At 37.9% G+C, this 26,046-nt stretch overlaps 1 protein-coding gene across 6 annotated transcripts in view; it reads right to left on the bottom strand.

The window, feature by feature from the left end:
* LOC133848657 (microtubule-associated protein futsch) overlaps positions 1-25,789 on the bottom strand; it is a 72,954-nt gene extending 47,165 nt beyond the window's left edge. For 4 of the 6 annotated variants that reach the window (XM_062284301.1, XM_062284305.1, XM_062284306.1 and 1 more), the window contains exons 1-2: positions 24,644-25,789; positions 16,448-18,125 (exon numbers count right to left, since the gene is read on the bottom strand). In XM_062284301.1, the coding sequence (XP_062140285.1) occupies positions 16,448-16,967 (520 nt within the window). In that variant the 5' untranslated portion in view covers positions 16,968-18,125; positions 24,644-25,789. Of the gene's footprint in view, positions 1-16,447; positions 18,126-21,081; positions 22,322-23,553; positions 23,655-24,643 lie in introns of those variants that run through there. The other 2 variants (XM_062284304.1, XM_062284303.1) reach the window with 2 other exon arrangements.
* Between the last annotated feature and the right edge of the window lie 257 nt (positions 25,790-26,046).

Genomic DNA, 26,046 nt, shown 5'->3' with positions numbered 1-26,046 from the left:
GGGCGAGCTGCTTATCTGCCACGCCCACACACCACATGGGGCGTTGATGCGGCAGCGATGGCAATAAAAAGCAGTTACAACTTGCTCGGTCGCCTTTTGTGGTGATTTCAAGTTGCTATGAAATGAATTTGTATTGAATGGCTGCCAACTGATTGAGCGGCCAATAAGAAGCACACCAGCACACACACACACACACACACACACACACACACACACACGCACACTTAGAGCTAGTGTCAGGTACTATATGGTATGGATAGATAGTAATGCTCATACGAATATGTGCAACTAATGCGGGCTCTTAGCCACTTGAGTTCGGGAGAGCTGGTAAAAAGCTAAAAAGTCAGCAAAAGTGCTCGCCGAAGACCGAATGCAATTTGTCAACGATTTTTGCAATTTTCATGCAGGGCGACAAAATTGAATCACACACATACACATATACACCTACACACATGCTTGTGTGTGTGTGTGTGTGTGTGTGTGTGTGTGGTAGGAGGAGGCAAACAGCTGTGGCAATCGTGCCCTGCATTTCATCAGTCATTGGCTGACAGGAAATTGCAAAATTTGTCGCCCTCTTAACGTTGCGACGTAGCTGAAACTGATTTCAATTTGCCTCGCTTTGATGCTCCCTCTCATACGTTACGTTACGTTACGTTACCCCAAAAGGTGATGGGAGGAAACCTTGCCTTTCTCTTTCTGCCCCGCCGACTTGACACCGCTTTTTCGCCGAAACTTTAATTAGATATAAATGCTTTATAATAGGCAATTTCAGTTTGGCAAGCCTTATTAATTTGCAGTTCGCCAACAAAATTCAATCAAGCCAAAGTTTTAGCCTTCTCACGAGGATGATGATGATGGTGATGGGTTGAGACTATTAATATACATAATACTTGCGCATTTGCCAGTTATGTAAGAGCACACAATTCATTCAACGAGTACAAACGGAAATTCGAATTTGAACTTTTGTTTTGCAGTACTCCGCAAACAATCTTAGAAAAAACACAAAAGTTCTCAAGTCTAATAAACTGTCGAAATGATTTGAATGATGAGTGTATTCAGTCCGAATGTTAGCTTTTTTGTTTGCACTCACTTAAATGAAAATTGCTTTGAAATCTTGGCGAAAACCAAGAACCATTCAAATAGTGTAAATATTTCATTTACAATGGTAGTAGCATCAAAGTTGATTATCTAATTGAAATCAAATTCCAACTTTACAAGCATCACAATCGATGCTATACAACTCTTATTGCATTGAAAAATCTGGTAAAGTTTCTGGTAATTACTTGACTATCATAAAATAAGTAAGAAAGCTACCATCGGTAGTGTATAAAATATACCAAGTCAATATACTAAAAACATACTAAAATATGCCATAGTCTACATTTGGTATGTCGATATACTAATACCATTACTACTTAACAGCAATAAACAAGTATGAAAACACCGATCAAGGTTGCAAAAATTGAGGTATTATACATTAAATTCACCAAATCAACATACCGAAAAAATACCAAAACTACTAATACTAGAAAGTTCCCAGGTTGCTACTACATTTTTAAATATCTAATTTTTATATACGTAAATAATTTATTGATATAATCAATATACTAAAAAACTATTGGAATATACCAAAGTCACTATTACATTCATAATATATTATTGAGTACAAAATTTACCAAGTTGCTCTTCGATTTTGTTATCTATCTGCTATCTACTTTTTATATAATTCAAGTTATATCAAAGAAAAATGATCAAATACAATCACACTTGACTGAACTTCTCAAATGCAGAAAGTGCAAATGCAAAATATATATCTTTTCTTTGAAGTGCTAAGACTCAAAGAAATAAACTCAATATCAATCTCAATATATAGTTCAAAGCATAGAAAATAATTGAGAAGAAATGGTACTAGGTAGGAAATAGATAAAGAATATTGTGAAGGAACTGGATAATAAAATACACAGCTTTAACAAGTGAAGTGAAGTGACTTAACAACAATAATGAAATTAAATGAGCCAAAATAGCCAAAGAAATGTAACAATAAAACGAAAGAGCCATGAAAATTGCAACTCGACTGGACCACAAATTGTGAACGACAGTTTTTTTTTTTTTTTTTTTTGTTGCTTTTTGCCTTCACTTTGAAAGCAGATACTAAAATAGCGCCCGTCGACAATTTGTGCAGCAGCAGCAAGAGAGATTTTGTGGCATTGAATGTGAATGTGAATGTGAATGTGAATGTGTTGTGTGTTGGGACTTCGTTGGTCAGCAGTTTAGTGTGCAGCTTTGCGACATTAAGTCGAATATGAGTGCAGTCAATGCAGCCCAGCTTTTAGGCCCAAAAACTATGTTGCGGCCATGTGTCGCATTTGGCAGACTACCAAAAAGTTTGCAAAATGAGCAACAACAATCGGAGACCGAAACGAGAGCATGAACGTGAACGTGAACATGAACGTGGGAGAGCAAAAGGAAATCACTTGGTGATTATAGAGCAGCTTTTAATTTAGCAAATGTGCGCCACACAAAAACCCCCAGACGTAGAGAAAGAGAGAGAGGGGGATAGAGAGAGAGTAGGAAGAAGCCATGAATCAAGGTTCCCCATTTGGGTGCTCTAATCAAATAAAATGCTGCTCTAGTCATCGTCTCTGCATACGCTTGGCACTCAGTGTCAGTCTTAGTCTCTCTTTCTCTGTCTCTGTCTCGCATTCAATCTCTGACTCTGTCTCTGTCTCTGTCTCTGGGCGGCAGGTGCCATAAAGGCGAACATAAAATTACGAAATGTGTTGCAAATATGTAATAAAAATTGCAATACTCGTATTGCGGCCAAATGGCAAAAAATATATCTGCCAGCTACAACATATTATGCAAAAGCAAATTTATGGCCATTGAATTGAATTGAAATTGATTTGCCGGCTATGTCGATGCCGTTGCCTTTCCCATAGCCGGTATATTTACTCGCTCTCTGTGTCTTTTTAGGTATTTTTGCGGACAGGTGAACATGATGATGTTCATGCTGCAGCTGACATCAGTCAGTGTGACATGCTGAAGAGTATGCTACAGTTTTTTTCTTTTCGTTCTTTATTTTTTTGAGTTTTGAGTTGACACATCGCTGACAGGCGACAAAACCGCGTGGCAAAGTTTGCTACTCATATTTATGAACGCGACGTCAGCTGCCAATTAATTATGTTCACAACACAAGCAACCGCAGCACAACAGCCACAGCAATAACAACAACAGCAGCAACAACTTTGTCGCTGAAGAAAACCAATCGAATGAGCCATGTTGACTTAAATAATTGAAGTGTGACATGAATTATTGCCGTCGAGCAAAGCAACAGCATAACAGCATCTGGTGCGCGTGTCGCGTGGAAAAAAAAAAACCCAGCAATTCAATTTAACATAACAAAATCGTGACGCGCCGAAGCTGCTCTACTCTAAGCTCGAAAAAAAATAATTTATATTCCTGCTCCCATTTCCCGTTTCCCCAAAGGCAACAATAAAATATAAACGTACATTGAAGAGTATTGTAGAACTACTGTGAAACAGGAAACGACAGCAATCTAAAGCTGAATTCAAATCAATTTTACAATGAACAAATGCTAAAACAAATTCAAGAGTCCATGCTTCTTTTTTGCAGTGTATGGCAACAATTTGTTCAGACAATTTGCGAGAAGGAAACTGCGAAAAGGCAAAGCCAGGGACATTAAGCAACACGTCTTGGCTGTGATTGCAAATTGTAGCAAAATTAATTTTAAATTGGCTGCGCGCTCTGCGCAGTTGATTAATATTTATTTACCAGTTTGTTGTTAGTAGTTGCCTGAACACTGACGAAATTGCGTTAAGCTGCTGTCGTATACGTGATGTGGATGAAGCGTGCCTTAAATTACTCATACGCATTTCTCTAGTGTCGCTTAACAATATTTATGTTTTCCAACTGAAGTAAGAACATCAAATAATGAAAAAACCACTCAATTTCCAATTACATTTCATATATAAGTTTAATTCATTTATATGGCTAGTTATTTTCCCTCTTATTTAGTCCTTTACTTTTCTTCCTTCTTACATAGAAGCAAGCAAAAAGTTTGTAAAATATAATAGAGGAACTTTCAATTGTTGACTAACTCTTTATAATGAACTATATATATAGATATTGCTGCAGATTCAATTCCATTTAAATCAATAGTTACTTTCTTTCTTATTTAATATTTTCTTTTATCACGGTTAATAATATTTGTTATTATGTGTTGCTAAATATCATTTTTAATTTGTAATGTGAAATAACATAGTTGCGAAATTATGTTGAACTCAACTTTCTCAATTTCAGATGTACTATTTATATACTCTATTTATTGCTTCACATTCAATTGATTTATATCGATAGTTCTTTTCTTACTTAATCCTTTTCTTATATTCCCTTTTACGCCAAGTTATTTGAAAGTAAGGCAAGCACAATTAATGCTATTGATAGTGCCATCTAGCTTAGGTTTTAGTGTTTGTCATGCGCCTCAAGTCGCACATAATCTCATTACCTACAGCTCATTAATATTGGGCGTGGCTCTATCTGTGTGTGTGTGTGTGTGTGCTGAAGCACCCTCGATTTGGATTTGTTTTGTATAGAATAGCACTCGTGGCATCGTGAGTAAATCTTTTGGGCAAATTGTTCTGATTTTAGGTAAAATCAAATACGAGTTCGTAACTAAAACAATTGCTGGCAGCCACTGCGCAAAATCAATCAGAAAGTCAAACAAAAATGTTCGAGGGAAACAAGTTTGAGACGGGACAAAACCATTTGAAGAAATTAGGCAGCTTAAGTTTGAAGAAGAATTTGCATATTGAAAAGGCGGGGAGCATTCCCATTATTAATGTGTGAAGCTGCTGACTAAACAGAACTGAGATTAGCAATTAATTTTCATGATTATAGTGAAGGAAAAGAAACGTAAGAAAATTCTGTGTGTGTGTGTGTTTTGCTGAAGATAGTCGTAAAGCGGCTTAGCCAAATTGAAGGCGACGGACAGAAACATGGTACTAACGGTATAATCGTAAAAACCCAGCGCAGCGCTTAATCAAAAATTGTGGCCCGAAAACGGTTTTGTGGCACAACTTATGCATGTGAATGCGAATGCGAATACGAATCCGAGTGTGGAAGGTGGCCCAGTTAAGGTTATGGCCCGAGTTGAGTTGAGTTCAGTTGAGTTCGGTCTATGGCTTTGCCTTTGCCTCCTTTGCCTTTGGCTGGCACGTTTGCCAATTGCATTAGTCGAATTGTATTTCACTTTAAATGCTATGAGATAAGCAACTTTTATGGCCAGCGAATTTTCAAAGTTTTTTCCGCTCTCTCTCTCTATCTCTCTCTCTGTTTGGGGCGTGGCAGAACGCGAAACTTGCAGCACAAGTTGTAGCATTTTACACGTAGTATTTGCAAGCAAAATGACTGCCAAGCGTGCAATAAGTTGCCGTTGCCTCTTCGACTTGGAATGCATGTGAAACGTGAAATATGTAAACACGAAAAAAAACACACAGACTGCATGCATACGATTTGAATTTGGCTTAAACATGAAGCTCGAATCATTTTCATGGCATTTCGAAAGTTTTAGATGAAAAGATGTGTGTGTTTTTTTTTTATTTTTTAGCTAGCCAAAGGCAATACGATAAAATACTTATGGCCTTAAATGCAGCATGTTTTTTCCGCTCACTCGTTTACCTATGTTTTTTTATGACCCTTTTGCTAGTTACCTGAGGGCTGAATGTTGTGCTGTGTGTTGTGTGTTGTGCCATGAATTGCCCATTAAATGGATCAACAAAATAACGACCAGTGGCAAACTAACATATGCAACGCATGTCTCTGCCACAGCCATTTCACCATCACCATCACCAACACCAGCATCAACCTGGAGGTCAGCATAGAGAACTGGCCACAACTTCATGTCACACAGCTGGATGTCAGAGTGAGCGTTCAGTGTATGCTTTTGACAGCTTCAAATCGCTTCTAAAGACTGCACAAGCTCAACTCATTTCACTGTCAGGTCTTGTTATAATATTGCAAGAGTCCAGATGGAAATCTTTTAATTAATCCTGCTCAATTTTGCAGGTTTAAAGTTGAAATTTGCTAGAGAAATATTTGTTTAGTTGCAAATCGAATACATAACAAATGAGGACACTACAGTCGAGTATGCTAGACTGTGAAATACCGGTTACCCATTTTTAATAAAAGTAATATAATATTAAAATACACCAAATTAATATGTTAAAAAAAAATACTAAAAATATACCGATATGAATATACTATTACTTTAGTGATATATGTACCATAGACTACAAAATATACCAGATATACCTTCTACCCAACGGTTGCTTGTCAATTCATTTCACTATCAAAGTTTGCAATCTGCAAATGTTGAATAATATTATTCTAAGTTTGTTAGTCAATCTCGAAGAGTTTACTAATTTATCTAACCGCAAACATGGTTATATAGCGTGATTACTTAGATATACATTTAGCAAGAATGTATATAACAATTGAGAAAGCTACGGTCGAGTGTGCTAGACTGTGAGATACCCGTTACCTATTTTAAATAAAGGCAACACAATTTAAAAATATACCAAAATTAAAAAAAATCACTAAAATATGGCGAATGCTCTTTATGAGTATATCAATAAACTATTACTTTCGTAACATAACCATAGAGTACAAAATATACTAGATATACCTTTTTCCCTACGGTAGCTTGTCAATTCATTTTACTAACAATTGAGAAAGCTACGGTCGAGTGTACACGACTGTGAAACATCCAATATCTATTATTGAAAAGCAAAACATTGCAGAATTATTCTTGAAATATACCAAATTAATATACTATACTATATATATTCTATTGCATTCAAAATATACCACATTCTACCCTACTATACTACTCCATTCAAAATATACCAAACGTAAATCTTATCCTGCGTGTAGATAGTTCAGTAATAAAAAATATACCACATGCTGTATTTAGTATATCGATATACTATTACATTAAAAATATGCCATAAAGTACTATAACGCATTGTTTATTAAATTGAAATGAAACTTTAAATGTAAAATAAACTTCTACGTGCAAAATATACTCTGCTTATTTTGTGGCGTATTATTTATTACAAAGACTCCAACACCTAAGCTTCTCTCTTCGACATTTTAAGCAGTTAATCAAAGCGAGTTAATTGTTCTCTCAATTTCAAACTAAACAAAAAAAAGAATATAAACAATACTCGCATGATCAAATGTTGAAGCAACAAATTTCTGTGCGATTGTTTGCTGGATTCTTGTCGGATTATTTTGAGAGCAGCGCTTACATATCAATTTGCTGCCGATTGCCTCGACTGCTTGTCGAGCTCTTCAATTTCGGCAATTAGGCAGCTATCAGCAAAGAGTTAACAACTAATTAAACACACCCAGGCACCCAAGCATCCAATCACAAACGCACACGCACAATAAAGTTTTCTCTTTGCTGCTTTTTGAGGTTCAAGGGGGAAATGTGATGCCCCCGAAATCAAAGTTCAATTTGTTTGAAGAAAAAAAATGTGACAGTACTGTCAGGAGGATGTCTTCAGGTATGTGCTGACAGAAAAGTTGCAATCAAACTTTTGCCGCAAGGGGAGCAAGAGAAAGTGTGGAATGGGGGCAGCTGATTTTGGTGCCTGGCTGCCCTTTGACCGATGTCTGCCTGTTGTGGTTTGTGGTCAGTTGGGCTGGGCTTATGGGTCAAGAGTTTTCAATAGCAAAGCGCAAAACCCCCAAAGCTGCGAATGCAGCTGTAACTGTAACTGTAACTGTAACACGAAACCCAAAACTCGAAACCCAAAACCCAAAACCCGAAACCATAAACCAAAATGTTCAATTCGAATGCCAATTGCAGTTTCAGTTTCAATTTGCATTTTGCAATTATAAATGTATTTGCTTTGGCGCTTTTGCTGCTAATGTAATTTGTAATGAGATGCGGGGCGTTGCCTTCCACCTCCAGCCACTCAGCATAATTTAAGTAATTGCAATAATTAAATTGCAGGCTTAATGACACGCAAAACTACAAAATAAAGAAGGGCGACAATGTAAAAATGTGTCGGATGTAACTGAACCTAAGAATAGAGAACAGAGAATGCGAATGGAAGAGGGAATGGGAATGGGAATGGGAATGGAACTTGGAACCGAAGCGAAAACTAATTAAAGTGCTTTTTATGCGCCGCACCGCAGACACGTAACATGAGACTGGCCAATAACCAAGTGACCGACCGACCACGGGCGCGTCACATGATCTACACCTACACACACACACACGTCGTAGGCGTGGCTCAACACGTCTATCTGTGTGTGTGTGTGTGTGTTTATGGGCAAACTGGCCTCAAATGCACTTCAAAGCAATTAATTTGCAATAAAAGCACTTTTAATGCGCCACATGCCCCTCCACCTACAAATATATACATACATATATAAATATACGTATGTGTGTGTGTGTGTATGTGTGGCTTGCGTCATCAATCAGCATACACACATACAGACAGAGAGGGAACCACAAACGAACGAACCACAGTCGATGCCGTTCTGCAGTCGCAACTTTGCCTAACTGGGCCAGCCTAATAGATGTCGTTAACACGACGTTGCGCATACGCCGCGTTGTGCCGACCACAACATACCACACCACACCACACCACACACACACACACACACATTTAACTAGATGGTCAGCACATAAAATGCAAATCATGTTAGTTAATCTCATACACAAGTACATAAAGTTTTGCCAGCTCAAACGCCAATCAATTTCGCATACAACAAACTTCAAATCAGCTTTCCATCATGTTATCATCTCAAGGATTTATATTTATGTGCATACTCGTAGGTCATTATTATTATAGCTATAATACCATCCATATTAATAAAATACTCTGTCTTCACTGGCCAACAGACTGAACTATTAACGCATAGCGCAATCAGTGAATTTATCAACGAAGAAACGAATTCTAACGAAGAATGTTTATAGATCACCAAACGACATTTCTTATAATTCCTAAACTTATTTTGGAAAATAAAACTTACAAAACAAAATTTCAGATTAGGCATCAAATTAGTACTGGAAAATTTGCAATGCGAAATCTATCACAAACTGTATTTAACAACAAGTAAGAAAGCTACTGTCGAGTGTGCTCAACTGTGAGATACTGTATATTGATATAGTACTACATTCAAAATACACCATAGAGTGAAAAATATACCAAAGTAAAAAGTGTTAAATTGCCCATTCAAAACTATTTCTTAAATAACTTCAACGATTTTTAACTAATCGCAACCAAATCTTCAGAAATCAAAAAATCTATAGTTATTATTGTATGTAAAAAAAAGTATTCATGTTATTTTAAGGCAGACACTCTTTCGCACACGAATACACGAATCGATTACAAGTTGATTACCAATTCCATAGTATTATATTTCTTATCTTCATTAGCATTTCTTATCTTTACTGAATCGTCCAAAAATTACAATCAGCAGAGGCATCTATCAGCAATTCAATATGCAATTCAATAAGTATACTAAAATATTCAGTGCGAAATCTATAACAATCTCTATAACAATCGATTACCTGTTTATTACCAACTCTATAGTATATTAAAATCTTTATTTTTACTCAGACGCTCATTGTAATATAAAAATTACAGACTGAGAAATAAATTTACTGTTTAAAGAACATTAAAAAGCTATAAATTAAATAAATTTCCAAGATAATGTATGTAAGTCAATCTTGGCAATCCCCAAACATATAATATTCTCTTTACGCGATCTTGAGAGTTGATTATTAAAATGTATTCTGAAATGTTGTGATTACTATCTTGCTTGCACTGACTTAAACTCTGGGTAGAAGGTAATTACATTGTACTCTATGGTATATTTTGTATTAATTACCTTATCAATGACCGAAATACAGCTTTCGGAATATTTTAATATAAATTTTGGGTATAAATATATACCAAATATTGATTTTGGTATACATAAAAGATATTACGACTTGTTTGCTTTTATTGAAAATGGGCAACGCGTATCTCACAGTCGAGTATTCTCCACTCTAGCTTTCTTACTTATTTTAAACTCATTTCAAGTGATCAATTCTATTTCCCACAACTATTATACGTTTGAATATGTTTGGTTTTCGTATGTCAGCAGGTATCTTGAGTCGATTATATGCGTCAACAAACGCATTACGTAAGAAACAGTCGCAATATTTTTGGGGAGCAACAAATCTTTTGTGCATTCCCTTTTGAGTATTAGGATAATCTGTTAACTGGTTTACTCGTGCTTGTTTGCAAGGCAAGCGTAAGGCAACACAAGGCAACACAAGGCAAAAGCAGAAGCAGAAGCAGAAGCAAAACACTTGTCTGGTCATGTCATGTTTGCTGCTATTATGCTATCTTGTCATTGGCTTAACTTCAACGTGCAACTCGGCTTCAGCTTGCCCCCTTTTGCGGCAACACTGTAGATTAGCTCTAGTTACACACGAGCACTTATTGTTGCTCCTCGCTTCCCTTCTCACGTCCCTTCCCTCGGCGTGTCCGTGTCTCTTGACTATTTTTTAGTGCTCCTAAAAATTGTGCATGAACGTGGAATAAGCAAACAAGGATTTCAGCAGCCGTTGGGCATGTGATGGGTCATTTGCTGGGTCGCAGCTTCAAGTCACGTAGCCAAGTCGCTTGCCAGGCGATGACGTGTTGCTACAACTGCTGACCCCAGTCGGGACTGAGGTGTAAGCGGGGGCGGGGGCGTGGCAGCATCAGGCTGTGTGTCTGTGTGTGTGTGTGTGTGTGTGTAGCCATCTGTCATAGGAGTGTATACAACACACATTGTCACGCAATTGACGAGCCCCAAACCCTTTTTTTTCGCTTTTGTCGCGTCGCTATTTATAGCCACAAAATCGAAGCGAGCCACGCACTTGACGCTCTCTCTCTCTCTCTCTCGGTGTGAGTTCTTTCTCCTTGCTCTCTTGACACTTGTCGCGTTGTCATTTGATCGATTTTTCAGCTCCCCAGAGAGAGAGCGAGAGAGAGAGAGAGAGAGACCCGACCCGTCTCAACGGACAACAGCAGTTTGTTAGCCACCTGACAGTTGTCATAATAATATGTTGTGAGCGCACCTGACATGTTCCTTTAATGTCACCTTCGTTTCCTTATTCCTAAGCATGTTTTATCTTTTTTCTATCTGTTTTTTGGTGACCTTGAACGCTGCTGCTCTTCATATTGATTTCTTTTTAAGTTAATTAAAAACAAAAAACGCGCAGGTTGCGAAATGAAAGTCAAGCTATTAAACCAAATGAGCCAAGCGAAATTGTGCGCGTCCCTCTCTTCCTCTCTCTCTCTCTCTCTCTCTCTCTCTCTCTCTCTCTCTCTCTCTCTCTCTCTCTCTCTCTCTCTCTCTCTCTGTCTATCTCGCTCTTTTAACGACCCTTGACCGTTAGAGCGCGTTTCAAATTAGGCTAATAAAATGAAAGAGCAAGGGACGCTGCAATTGAGCAGCGTAATTGTCATAATTAAGTGCGCCCCGGAGAGCAGAAAGGACGGAACGAGACGGGACAGGACGGAACAGGACGGGACAACTGCTGGCTAGTTCTCCGAAATATAAGTGACAACGGAGACTTTCCTTCTTTCTCCAGCCCGTTGTCTTCTCAGCCTGCTTTCCATCTCCAATCTCGGACAATAACTGATGCAGCTCTTATCTCTCTCTCTCTCTCTCTCTCTCTCTCTCTCTCTCTCGTTTGGTTGTTTACTCTTTCGTTACGTTAACCCACTTACCAATCTTCCCTTTTTCTGTCCGCTGGCTCGCTCATTCTCCCGTTTAACCCCTTGGCATTTTCCCCAATTCATTTACAGTTTCTATTTGCTCAACCGTTGTCCGACGCAACTTGTTCGACCGTGTCACAAAATCAATTAAAAAACTGCCGTGCTTGCTCTGCCGCTGTCGCTGTCGCTGACGCTGACGCTGTGCTGACCACACCCTGTCGCAGCACCCGCTGTCATACCCCTGAGGAGGTCCATCGAAAGCCGGAGCGATCCTCTCGTGCCTCGTGCCTCGCCTATTTGCACAGCAAACATGGCATTTTTTCGCTTTTCACACACACAGCAGAGAAAAACGCAGCAGAGCTGCAGGTAAATAGCGTCCAGAGAGCAGTCCCCCACCGTCTCTTCCTCACTCCCCGCCCCCTCGGAAAAACAGCCCCTAGCAACGGGCGACTAATTTTTGCGCGCACGGTCAACTTTATTCTTGTGTTTTTTCTGTTTTTTTTTGGTAATTTCCGGCGCAATTTCGGGGCGCGTCAGCGAGACGAGGTCGAAGCTTGTTGTAGAGCAATTATGGCAGCACTTGTTACTACTCGTACAGCTAGTTCTACAATAACTGCCACACCCAAAGCCAACACAAAAAAAGAACTATAAAATTAAAGCTGACTAGACAGATGGTGTCAATGTCTGCTCATCTCTGCGCTTGCATAAATCAAATATTTGCTAATAAGCCGACACACACACACATACATGGATGTTGGCGGCGCCACTTCCGGCTGCAACTGTTGATCTCTGTGTGTGTGTTTGTATGTGTGTGTGTGTGTTGTTCGCAGTGTAATGCAATCAACATGAAAATAATTAATACAATTGCTTTTAAAAGCAAACATGCTCGAGTGTGTGTGAGTGTAAGTGTCTGTGTATTTTGCATATTCTCTCTCTCTCTCTCTCTCTCTCTCTCTCTCTCTCTCTCTCTCCCCGCTTTTTTGCAATTTTAATTAAATGGCAACGATTGCTGCATACTTTGAGGCGCAATTTGCTTCAATTGAATTACAAGCGGCATTTCCAATCGAGCTGCAAACAACAACAACAACAACAACAACTGCTGCGCCTCTTGCTTCACTCTTCAGTTGGGGGCAAACAATGCGATTAACTTGCATCCAAGTGCGCAACAAACGGCAAATGTGCCCCAAGCAATTTAAACAACCAACTACTAACTGACTGCATATTAACGTTTTTATAAAACACACACACACACACAGTCACAGTCATCCTCGACGATAGATTAACTCAACTACACATACAGAGTATCCATTGCATTCTACTATAGTTGCGTCTGATTAAGTTTGTCTTCATTCGTTTTGCGGGTTGAATGCCTTCATCACAAATAATCATAAACCTAATGCTATTCGTGCCATTTGTGGCTGCCTTGATAGACGAATAATTGTATTTAAGTTGCCATTTGCGTTGCCATTTGCGTTTACTACACCGAACAAAAAGAACTCTTTCTAAAATCAAGAAAGAAAAGAAAAAATAAAGATTATGTTCTTAAAACCACTTTAACATCAAATTCTTAAAAGTAAGAACATTAGACCGAAAAATGTCAAATATTCCAAATTAAGACCGAACATACTTCATTTAAGTTACAAAATTCTCGAATCCATCAAAATTGTAGTAGTCTGTGAGTTCCCTTTAATGCTGCGCAATTTTATAATAACTATTGCATAAGCAAACTGAATACTAATTAAATCATAAAATAGTAAAATATAAAGTTAAATTTTTTAATTTTATAATACGATTTGTGGGTCTTAGTTGTTTTGGATGGCAATCTGGTATACTTTGCACTCAATGGTATATTTTGAATGTACTATTATATCAATATACCAAATATAGCCTTTTGGTATAACATTAGTATTTTTGCGGTATATTTATTTGGTATATTTTAGAATTAACACCGCACTATTTTGCTTTTATTCACACACTCAAGATCACTCGACTAATGATTGTTGTATTCAAATTCTCAGAACTATGCGCAAAATACTGAGTTAATAACTTTTTTCCCAGTAAATCCACATTATATTTTCATTGTGAAATAATTTCTTGTTTCTTTTAGAAAAGCTTTTTAAACACATTCGAACTTTTCAGTAATTAAAGATTTCGAAACTTGGCAGCACAACTTTTCGCTAAACTTTCATAAAAAGTTAAAAAGTAATAGAAGAATATTCAGTAACAAAAATATAAGAAAAAGTAGATTATATTTCCTCTTAGAATTATAAGAATGTGATTGAACATTTCTTAATTGTTTGAAGAAGATGCCAATTAAAAAGACGCTAAATTTTTAATAAATGTATGAACTCGACAACAACAATTTCTGTTTTTTTATTAAAGGGCTTATTTTTAGAAATAAATTAATATTCAGTAGCACGAAAAGGACATTTTTCCTGCTTAGAATTCTAATTAAAAATTCTAATTAAAATTTTATTAGACAGCAGAAAGTGATTAAACAATGTTCCAATATTAATAAATGCATCACAAATACAAATGAGTTCAACCAGAGCTTTCCGTTTTTTATTAAAACTTTAAATAATTCTTTATAATTGGTATTAAATTGAACATTCAGTAGCTGCATTTTTAGTTATCAGTAGTTGGTATTTGTATTGAAAATCAAAAACTTTCATAGACCATCGAAAATGATTAGACAACTACAAAATTATCCGAACAAATGCGAATTTCATTAAAAGTACATCGTGGTAAGGAGAACAACTGAAAGTTGCTAAACTAAATTGCTAAACTTACTTAACTTAAACATTTGCGGCAAATGTTGCCACAAATTGCACTTTTTCCAACTACAAAGTTATCATCGAAATTTGCCGTCGGCTTTGAAATTGAATCGAGTTTGTAAAATGAGAATTTTCGATTATGCAACGAATAATGAAAATCCTATTAAAGCAAAATGATTGATTTTAATAAACACAACGACAGTGTCATTACAATAATTGCGCAATAAATAAACTCACACGGATTCACAATTTATTGGTCCAACTAAATTCAATTACCAAAACGAATGCGCATTAAAACGAATGAATATTATGTAATGCAAATTGTTGGAATTTCATATTCCAAAATACTATATAGATTCTTGGGGTGGAAAGTAGGCGATGGACAAGCCCAGATCATATAGCAATCGCTGCCACTTAACATAATTATATACAAGGCGGACAACAACAGAAAAAAAAACAGAAGAAAAAAAAACTGTGCCAAGTGAAAATGAGCAAGAAAACGGCTAGTTAGAAGCGCAAAACGCCAAATGAAAAATTAAAAATGCAAAAATAGTACAAAATAAAAAAAACACAAATAAGAAAGCGAGTCTGCTCGACTACGAAATACCCGGTACACATTTTCAAGTAATGTCTTTTAAGTATCCCGAATTAATATACTGAAAATATATTTATGTGTACCAAAAGAAATATTTGGTATATTCTCTATTCAAAATATATATTTACAAAGCACAAATCAAGTCGAAATCGACTCGCTACTCATTTTCAATAAGTGAAAAAAAGTAGTAATGTCTTTTAAACATACCAAATCAATATATCGAAAATATATGAATGTATAAAAACAGCAATACTTGGTATATTCCTCCATCTAAAATATACCATGGAGCGCAAAATGAATCAAGGCAATTCGAAATCGCTCGACTGTGAAATACTTGCTATGCTTTTTCAATAAATACAAAACAGTATTATTAATATATACCAAATTAGTAAACCGACAACATTTTAGTATACACCAAAACCAATATGTGGTATACTAATAAACAATGTAAAGATTAAACATACGAAATTAATGTACCAAACAAATATTAAGGTATACCAAAAGTACTATTCGGTATACTGTTACATTCAAAATATACCATAAAAAAATGGATTTTTTAATGTAGGTTCAAATAAAATTTTCCGCCAGCTGTTAACAGTAATTCATACTACCCTTCTAGCTGGTTTAGAAGCGCGGGTATCAAAATGTAAAACTGAAAACTAAAAACTAAAAAACCACAACTGGGCATTGACTATGAAAATTGACCACCAGACACATGTCTAAGAGAGAGAAGAGGGAGACGAGGGAGAAGGCCAGCTAATTAGACGGCGTGTCGGCAGTCAGCAAAGTGTGAAAATGAGCAGCTCATGCCGAGTGGGTGGTGACTTGGGATTGTGAAGAGACAGCGACGAAGTGGAGCTGAAGTGGAGTGAATTCGAATTGGATTGAAATTGGAATTGGATTAGATTGGCACGCGACGTCAATTGCTGAGGCGTAGCATTCGCCTTGCCGTCGGCCATAAACTCCATTCCAACAGTTTGTCCGTCCGTCTGTCCGTCTGTCCGTCCGTCCTTCTTTCTGTTCGTCTTTTCGTCTTTCTTGTTTGCCAGCTCCCCTCGAGCTTCAGTCGAGCTCATCATTTGCATATTGCAAACTTTCTAACAGAGCGTTGCGAATAATTTATGCTGATTAGCTAAACTCGACTTCGTTGAGTTTCGGCTTTGGCTTTGGCTTGGCTTTGGCTCTACGTGCCGCTTTTGATGTTCAATTCAATTCATATGTATAGTAAGTATGTGTGGGTGTTTAGTACTCGTATATAACGAGTATGAAAGCAGAAGCTGACTTACCCTTGAGCAGATGCTGCAAGATGTTGTCCTTGTGCTCCTCTGAGTGCGGCTCGCCCATCACAATGAGCAAATAGCAGCCAGTTAGCGGACTGGGCGGTCCAACCATGCCCCCAGCCAAACTGGAGGCGCCACCGCCATCCGAGCAAGCGGTATCCAGCGGTGGACGTCCGCCGATCTCCGACGGTGGCAACGAGCTGGCACCAGCATCAGTTGCCGCATCGTCGCCAGCATCGCCAGCAGCTGCCGCCTGCAGGACACCGCCGCCAGCATCTCCGGCAGCTTCAGCCTCAGCTGCAGCACCAGCTGCGCCCTCGCCCTGAGCCACAGAGGGCGTGGCAAGTGGCAAGTCATTCCCATTGCCGTTTAGAGCGGCGGTTTGGTCCGCTGCGTTGGCTGCCATTGCGGCAACTTCGCTTGTCCCGACGGCGACTGCAGCTGCAGCTGGAGTTGTTGTAGTCGTAGTTGGTGTTGTTGTTGCAGTTGTTGTTGTTGTTGTTGTTGGTTTTGGCCGATCTCCCATCACAGTTGTTGTTGCTGTTGTTGTTCACACAGTCACCGGGCACAACACAAAAAAATACAAAACAAATTTCTTATCGCACACTTGAAAAAAAAGTCGTAATCAACGAAAATGTGTTTCGCTTTTGCTTGGCGGCAGAGTTTTTGAAACTCGGCCTCGGCACAAACACTAGCGTTCTCGCTCTCGCTCGCTCGTTCTCTCACTCTGTGTCGCACTCACACTGTGTCTGTCTCTGTCTTGCGCGGCGTTTCTTACACGTCAAATTTCTTGGAAATGTTGCGGTAAAAACGTCCGAAGCTCAGTCTTAACTGATGGGCGGCCGGCTGACGAAGGAGGGAGGGGCGTGGCAGAATTTGCCACTTCACTTCACACGCTTCTTTCTTTTTGCTTGTTATTGTTATTGTTGCTATTGTTGGAGTTATTTTTTGTTGTACTTTTTGTTTGCTGGCCGTGACTTTGGCGCTTTTTTATGAGTTCTTCACTTTGTGTTTTATTTTCGTTTTTCGTTTTTCTTTTTTATTAATTAATTATTTGTATTTTTCGTTTTCTGTGTTGTCTCTCAATGTCTGCGTAATTGGTTTTTCTTTATATTGGAAATTACATTTATTTTTGCGATTCTTTTGGTTTTTTTTTTATACGTTGTTATTTATTGTGCACACTTTGAAGCTGTGATAGATATTTTTTTCTTTTCGTTTAAAATTAAAGTAATATTTGTTTAGCGTTTTTCTTTTGGAAATACTTTTATTTTGTTTGTTTTTTTTTTAGTTTGGATTAAATTTTGCAGCGATTGGCGTGTTTGGTTTTTAGTTGTTTTTTGTTTTGTTTTTTTTTTGTTTTCTCAATACAATGAATTAATTGTAATTTTTAAAGGTTTCTTTTTGTTTTCTTTTCTGTAGATTTGGACTAGCTTTTTACTTGTAGCAATGTTTTTTTTTCGATTTTATTTTTCTCGATAATAATATTTGTCTTTTTATGTTTATGTGTGTGTGTGATTTGAATTTGCAAAAATCGTAGTTTTTGGTTTTCTTTTCTTTTTGCTGATGATGAGTTGCGTCTATATATTTATATTAATCTCTTTTTCAATAATTTTTTTAGTAATTAATCTCGTGATTTTTGTTTTTCATTTAGCTTTATTCGTTTGCTTTTGGAATATCATCAAATCTGGAAAGGGATAACGAGAAGTATTTTATTAGTTTACTCTTACATTAAACTTGAAACAAAAATTATAGAAATGTCCGTATTTTTTATCTATAATTTTCATTATATTTTACAAGTATTTTAGTCACATTATACAACAAATAAATGAAAAAGTTAAGTAAAATTCATTATACTTTGTGTTTATATAGTTCTAAACACTTGAATTTTAGTTTTAAAGAATTATGCATTTCATATTCAAAAATTTCCAAAAAAAAAAAAATAAAGAAAATTATTTATGTTTTATGTTTATGTAGTTCTAAACACTTGAATTTATTTGTGTTCAGAATTTTGTTCCCAATTTAATAGATTTGAAAACACTTGTATTGTATGTAAAGTGCATAAGGACTTCTTTTTTTCTGTGTTTGATTGATGCAATAATATTGTACTATATATAGATAAAACGCAGTCTGTGCTCAGAGTTCTTTTAGGCTGAATATCCGCAACTTGAATGGCATCTAAAGCACTTTTATTTCACAGTTTTCGAGTGTTGTGTTGCTTGTTTTCCCCGTTTTCCCTATTCGCTCTGTTCTTCTCTCAGTTCTCTCTCTCTCTCTCTCTCTCTCTCTTTCTCTCTCTCTGTATCTGTGTTGTTGCCTTCATCTGCCGGCTGTCGCTGCACTTATGACAACTCGAGAGGCGACCATTTAGCACTGCCCAATGTAAGTTTGCAATCTCCACTCACCCCTTCCCTTTGCCCTCCCTTTGCTGCCCCTTGGAAGTCGCATCCAGACAAGCAGACGAAAGAACCAGGCGAGGATGGAGCTATAAAAAGCCATAGACAAGCAGCACCGCATATAAATGCATTGAACTTTGGCCGTGTTGCTGACAACAACAACACGAACAAATGGCACATATGTAGCACACACACACACACGTACACACACACACATAGTGCACACTCACACACCCCAAAAAAGATGTCGTCATCGCTCCATGGCAACGACGACAACATCGACGTCATCAGGCGCTGGCGTTGCCTGACTGACTGAATGTGAAAACTATAAAAAGCAGCGACAACAACAACAACAGCAACGAGAACAACTGTGGCAAGCGGCAACAGCAGCAACTCCTTTTGATATTTTTGTCGCAACGTTGTTAGTTGTAATCCTTCATTGAAGTTGTTGCTGTTGTTGTTGTTGTTGTTGTTACTTTCCTTTCGACTTGGTCTTGGTCGCGTGCCTGGTCTACGTGCACCGCATTCCCCCTGCGCTCCCCTCCCCCCTCTACACCCCACTCGTTGCCACCTCGTTGCGCACCGCTGACGCTGCCTTCACTTGCTGTTGCTGTTGCTGTTGTACGTTGTCTCCATAGCCGCCTCATGTTGGTGGCGTTTGTCGGCCGATGGATGAATCACCCAAGCAGTTGCCGGCAATGCATACACCCAACACACACACACACACCCAACACACACACATGCATACTCATGTAAGTGATGTTGTGTTCTTAGTTCTCTCAGTTCTGCGTTCTGAGTTCTGAGTTTTGTGACGGATGCCAAACGCAATGAAATTTGCATTACTTTAGGGCTATATCTCTTTTGGGGGGATGTTGTTGGGGGCCTTGGTCTTGGTCTTGTTTCTGGTTCTACTTCTGGTTAGTCTTCTTCTTACTCATTTGCTTGCTCTTGGCCACGCCTTTGGCTCTGCACGAGTTTTGATTGATGAGTTTTGTTGTTTTTATTTCTTTTTGCTATTTTTGGGCCCAATTTAATATCTCTCTCTCTCTCTCTCTCTCTCTCTCTTGCTCATCATATATGCAGCTGATGCGTTGAACTCGCGCTAAAGTCAAGAGCAAACGGAACCAAATATTCTCTGTGTTTCTTAGGGGGGAACGTTTCAAGTACACTTCTATATGAATTGATGACTTGATGACTTCAAACAACAAACTAATGAAATCTATATCGAAACATCGATTATTTGATTCTTTTCGTGTATTGTATTCTGATGATGCATTAGTTCTTTGTTGGTAACTCTGAAATTTCAGTTACTAAAAGTTGAACATTAGTTCTTTCAGTTACTAAAAGTTGAACTTTAGTTTATTGTAGATGACTGAAATTTTTATCACCACTATCTATCAACAAGATGGATACATTTTTATTAGTTTGGCATTAAAAGGAAACTTTTTGTGTGAACCATGTTCAAAAATGGAAACTTTTTGATTATTATAATAATATGTATTATAAATTTGACCAAAGAATATCATTTTCTTTACAATTTATTTATACTTCCAGAAGCCTAGTGAAGCTCTTCACTGGCACAACTCGAGTATTGATTTTATAGTGCTTAATACAAATCGCAAGAACTGCAAACTATTCCAGTTATAAACCTGTCTTGCAATGATCTCTTTTTGCAGTCTTTCTTCGGTGATAAACTCATTACAATCTTCAGTTTTCGCTTGAGTCACGCAATGCTAAAAACTTGCAATTTGCAATTAAGCATTGATTGGCGCGAGAGTTGATAGCGAAGAGAACATGGAACAAATAACCGAAAAACAAATAAATAACTAAGCACCACTGTTGAAGAAGATCACAAGAAAAAAAATACTATACTCGTATAATACTATATGATATGTGTGTGCAGCGAAGAGGCACTTGCAACGTACAAGAACTGCTATGCAACTGGGATGTAAGTCGAAGCCGCAATGGAACGGAACTGAACTCAACTCGACTCGACTCCACTCCAGCTGCAAAAAGGAAGTTGTAGAATCAATAGGTCACACACACAAACACACAGGCACACATACAGCAGACACACACACACACACACACACTTGCAGACAGCACGTGTTGTAGTTGTAAGCAAATGGGGAGAAGTGTAACAATTCGTTATATGATATCACCGCAGGAAGCCACAAAAACCACCAACGAACCAAGGAACCAACAAAAAAAAAAAAAAAAAACAACAACAACAGAGAATGAAGTTACAGCAGAGGAAGAAGAAGCACCAGTTTTTGCACACACACACACACCACAGATTTGTCACTTTAATTGCGAACGCGAAAAAAAAGTTGTAAAAAAAATTGTACTAGGAGTTGAAGTATTTGTTTTTGTTTTGTCTTTCAATTTACTTCTTCGCTTTGTTTTTTTGCTTGTATGATTTTCTGATTTTTCTTTTGTTTTTCTTGTTTGCTGGGTGTTGAGGAGCTGCTGCCGCGGCTGCTGCTGCTGATTTACTGCTGCTGCTGCTGCTGCTGCTGCTGATGATGATTTTGCGACTTCTGCTTCAACTGCCTCGATGTTGTGTGTGTGTGTTACTTCTTCTTCTTCTTGTTTTCGTGTTTCTTCGTTTGCTGCAAACGTTTTGAAAGCTCGACGACGACTGATTCTCTGGCCGGAACAACTCGCAATACGAAGCGGCGTCCACGTTGTCGGCATTGTCGGCAGCGACAGCGACAGCCAGAGCCACAGCCACAGCAACGCGACAGCACGACAGCGACAGCGAAGCAACGGCGACGAGTAGTCGCCGTTTGTTGGGCTGCACAGGCACAGGCACAGGGACAGGCACAGCAAACTTCACTTGTGTGTGTTGTTGTTGTTGTTGTTTTGTATTTTGCAGTTATTGGAATTTCCAGGCTGCGTCTGCGTGCGCGTCGCTTTGCTTCGCTTCGTTTCGCTGTGAAGCTTTTTGCTGTTTCTGTTTCTGTTGCTGTTGCTGTTGCTGTTGCTTTTGCTTTGTGCAAAACTGCTGTTTTCAGTCTGCGCCGAACAGCTGGGCCCGAAAAAGGCTCGTCCCTCTTCCTAGTGCGTTTCGCTTTCGTCGTCTGGCGGCCGGCTTTGCTAGCAACAACGACAACGACAACTACAACGACAACGATAGCGACAGCAGCAGCAGCAGCAGAAGCAGCAGCACTCGCCGCTTCCAGTTTCAGTTCGTTTCCCATTCGTTTCGCTTTCGTCCAGTTTCGTTCGTGTTTCGTTTTGCTTGTCTCGTTACTGGCGCCTTCTTCGATGGCCCGGCTAACCAGCCGTTCCATGCCGGCCAACATTTTGCCAGTCATTCTCGCTGGCCTCGACGTCGTTTGATTTTTCAATATGCCGCCTTGCCTTTGCCATTCTTTTTTCCTTTTTGTTGTTGTTTTCCTTATTTTTTGTGTGGAGTTGGCGCAATGAAAACTCGTCTTTTACTTTGTTAGGGTGAGAGTATGAAGCTCGCTTCCTCGTTTTAGCGCCTACTAGCATTCAAAGGTCTAGCAAGCAACTGTATAGCCTACTTTTTAGCCACAATTCCTTTATATATGTAATTTGCGTACATAAAGTACAAGACTTTTGAAACAAAATACTAAATAATAATACCTGGAAATGAATATCAAAAGGCCAAGAAAGTGGAAATTATTATTTTTCAATAACTACTAAATTAAGCTAAAACAGAATTAAAAAAAATCATTTTCTGATCACTTATAGGAACAAAAATTGAATAATACTATTGGAATTTTATATTAAATTCCGCAATAAAAAATTCTTCATAGGATCGAAGTACAGATTTATTTATTGATTCATTTATCGAAACAAAAATTAAGCAATTTTTATTGGAATTTTATACTATAATCTGCACTACCAAAAATATGTGAGAAAACGCATAATTAAAACAATAAATACAAATATAAATATTATTGCGGTACAAAGCAGAAATGTAACAAATAAAAAAATTTATCCTGTTAAATAAATGTTTAATCTATTGCCTAACACAATTTTAGAATTAAATAATTCGTGGATTAATTAAGCTTCTTAATTGTTTATAGAGTACTTTAAGGAAGAAAAATTTAATTTGAACTCAAATCTAACCCTTAAAATAAATTGATAAAAATAAAATAGCAAAAGATATCCATTGAATATTACTTGTACTAAATAGAAAAATTAGTAAATGATTTTACATAGTAAAATCACATACTTCTCGTGATCTAGATCAGGGTTCAAAATAAATAAACATTAAAATTTTGGATGCTTCTATACTATAAAATGCCATAATACTATTCTATAACAATATTATAGTAAGTATCACTATATCAATACTAGCTAGTATAATAGTATACTACTACATATATATTTAATACCATCAATAATTGAAGAATTTGAATTTTTCTTGTACTCTTTTGTAATTGAGCTGCTTATAAAAATATTGGGATTGTTTTCCTAAAATAAACAAATCTCTTGTCCACCCCCATTAGTTGTCTTTTATGTCAATAATTATAGTGATTGTTTTCAATAGAAATAATTACACATAGTTCATCCCAACCTCTATTTGGTATACAGTAATTTAGAAGCCAGAAAATCTATATTCATTAAAAAAAAAAAGTAGCTAAACATGAAAATGTTTTTCATGTATTCTGCAACTCTTAAGTGTGATCGACAGTTAGCCAACTACTTCATACACATATTGTATAGAAGTCGGATATTTACGTGTTGCCACTGTCTGCAAAATGAGACGTCCTTCGAGCCGGTTGAGCTTGAGTATTCGAAATGCCGCTCGTTAAGACATGCAGAAGACACTTGAATCGCAACTGAGTCGCTTGGCCGGACAGTACGGCGGATTTTGGCAGGCTGGAGACAAACTCGAGTTGCGTCGCGTCGCGTCGTCGTCGTCGGGGCAGAGAATTGCCGCTAAACAGCGACGACGACGACGACGACTGGAAGGCCGTGGATGCACATGATGTGCGAATAGGCAACACTAATGAAATTACGCAACTTCCAGTAGCTCGACGAGCGAAAGAGACAGCTGCAAAAAGTGAAACGCAAGCAAAGTGCGAGGATCGTCAACACATTCAAAATGGCGCATCAAAGAAGAAACATGAAACGAACGAAACGAAACGAAAGAAAAAAAACGACAGCAGCTCTCGCTCAACCTCAACCTGACTGGAAGGCAGACGACAACCATCTGATTTTGCAATAACAGAGACAAGCAGCCAAACAGCTGCCAGCAAAGTAAATATTGATTTTGCCTGCTGCGCTCTCGTTTGCCGTTTGCCTTTCGCCTTTGCCTTTTGCCATTTGCCATTTGACGACTGCCGCTTTCTGCTTTGCCGGCTGTTCTCACTCACTGCGCTGCTGCTGCTGAATGCACGATTTCTACGTTATGGCGCCACAAACAGCTGGCAAATCTCTCTCTCTCTCTCTGTGTGTGTCTCCTTTGCACTCTCTTTCTCTCTTGCTGGCGCTTTCGCTCTCGCTCAGCTGTGCGACTAATCAACCGTTGGATTTTCAAATCAACTTGGCGTGTGCAAATGCAACATGCACAAAGATCAAAGTCAAATTAAATGACGAAATTTATTACAATACTTTCCAATGCTTAAGTTCTTCACTAGTTAATTTGTTAAGCTGATAGTTTCATACAAAAAAATGTAAAAAAAATATAATTTTCCATCATATTTGTTTCTTTAAGTTTATGGAATTCTTCAAATTTAAATTTCTTCAATATGTTTTCGTTGTTTCATAGGAATCTTATTTATCTTATAATTTGAAATATTTTTATATAATAGCACATTTTACTCACATTTTTATTTGTTTTGTAGTCTGTGTAATAGTTAGATTGATAATATTTACTTATATAATTTGTGTTTAACATTCACTTTGCACTATGGATGGAGCAACTTATTACTTGTTATTCAGCATGATTTTCGTTAATAATATTTTATAATTGCTAAAGCTTCTTCTCAAAATATTTTTGGCCTTTATTTGTAAATTTGTTTGCTTTATGAATATTATATTTGGTTTTGTTAATTGTTATTAAGCTTAGCACAAAAAATGGACTTCGGACTGCAGTCTGTCGTTATGTTTTAGCAAACTTAACAGTATTTTTTATATCTTTGAATAACTTAATTACGTATTTTGTTTTTGTTTTTGTTTTTGGTTATTTTAGTTAGCAAAAGCGGCTGTTGTTTTGCAAAAAGCACTAACACAATTTTGTATCAAGTTTGTCTTTGGCCAATTTGTATTTGAATTTGAATTCAAATTTATAACTTATTTCTATGTGCAAATAATTTCAATAGTTATCGAATTGTTCACAATAAATCGTAGTAGACTTTTAGGCGCTGTTTCCTCGTCGTCGACGTCGTCGTTGTTGTTGTTGTTGTTGTTGTTCCAGTTGTTGTTGTTGCAGCTGAGCAACTTTAGGTTTGATTTGCGTTAAACAGAAATAAACTTTAGACGGATATTGATTTTTTTTCTTCTTTTTTTGTTGGTTTTGTTTTTTTTGCTGTTGCTGCTGCTGCTGCTGTTGCTGCTGCTGTTAGTGAATTGCTGTTCTAGTTGTTGCTGTCATTGGGCGTCGTAGACTGGACAAGTTTGGGGCTGACCCCCGGATAACACTGCGCACCTCCCCGCACCGCACTTGGCAGCTGCTGCTGAGTCTTGTTTAATTGATTGATTGCCGCAAAGTTGTTGTGTGTGGGGCGAACACGCGACGACGACGCACTTGGCGAATGTTTTAAACAATTTAACTTTCAACTTTTGGCAGTTGCACAAATTGCTGACTCCTTTTGTCGCTGACTGACTAACTGACTGACTGACTGACTGAGTGACTGACTGAATGACGGACTGAATGACGGACTGAATGGCTGACTGGCTTGTCACAAATTACGATACGGCTCTGCTGACTCTGCTTACTCTGCTCGGCCGCACGACTGCAGAGTTTACGGCGATGTCGTTACCATCGTGCGCAACATTTTTCCAATTCACAGCAGCGGCGAAGTGTGTGTGTGTGTGTGTGTGTGTGTGTGTGTGTGTGTGTGTGTGTGTGTGTGTGTGTGTGTGTGTGTGTGTGTCTATGTGTGTGTTGTTGCCGCTCTCACGTTGCTGTTGCTGTTGCTGTTGCTGTTGCTGTTGCTGTTGTCATCGCTGCTGACTTTTGTGGCACATTGGAAGCAATATATTGCGAAGCAAAAAAGAAAAAAAAAC

Source organism: Drosophila sulfurigaster, chromosome X (assembly GCF_023558435.1).
Source record: "Drosophila sulfurigaster albostrigata strain 15112-1811.04 chromosome X, ASM2355843v2, whole genome shotgun sequence".
NCBI classification, from domain to species: domain Eukaryota; kingdom Metazoa; phylum Arthropoda; class Insecta; order Diptera; family Drosophilidae; genus Drosophila; species Drosophila sulfurigaster.
Note: the sequence above shows the minus strand (reverse complement) of the source record. Positions and strands in the feature narration are given on the sequence as shown.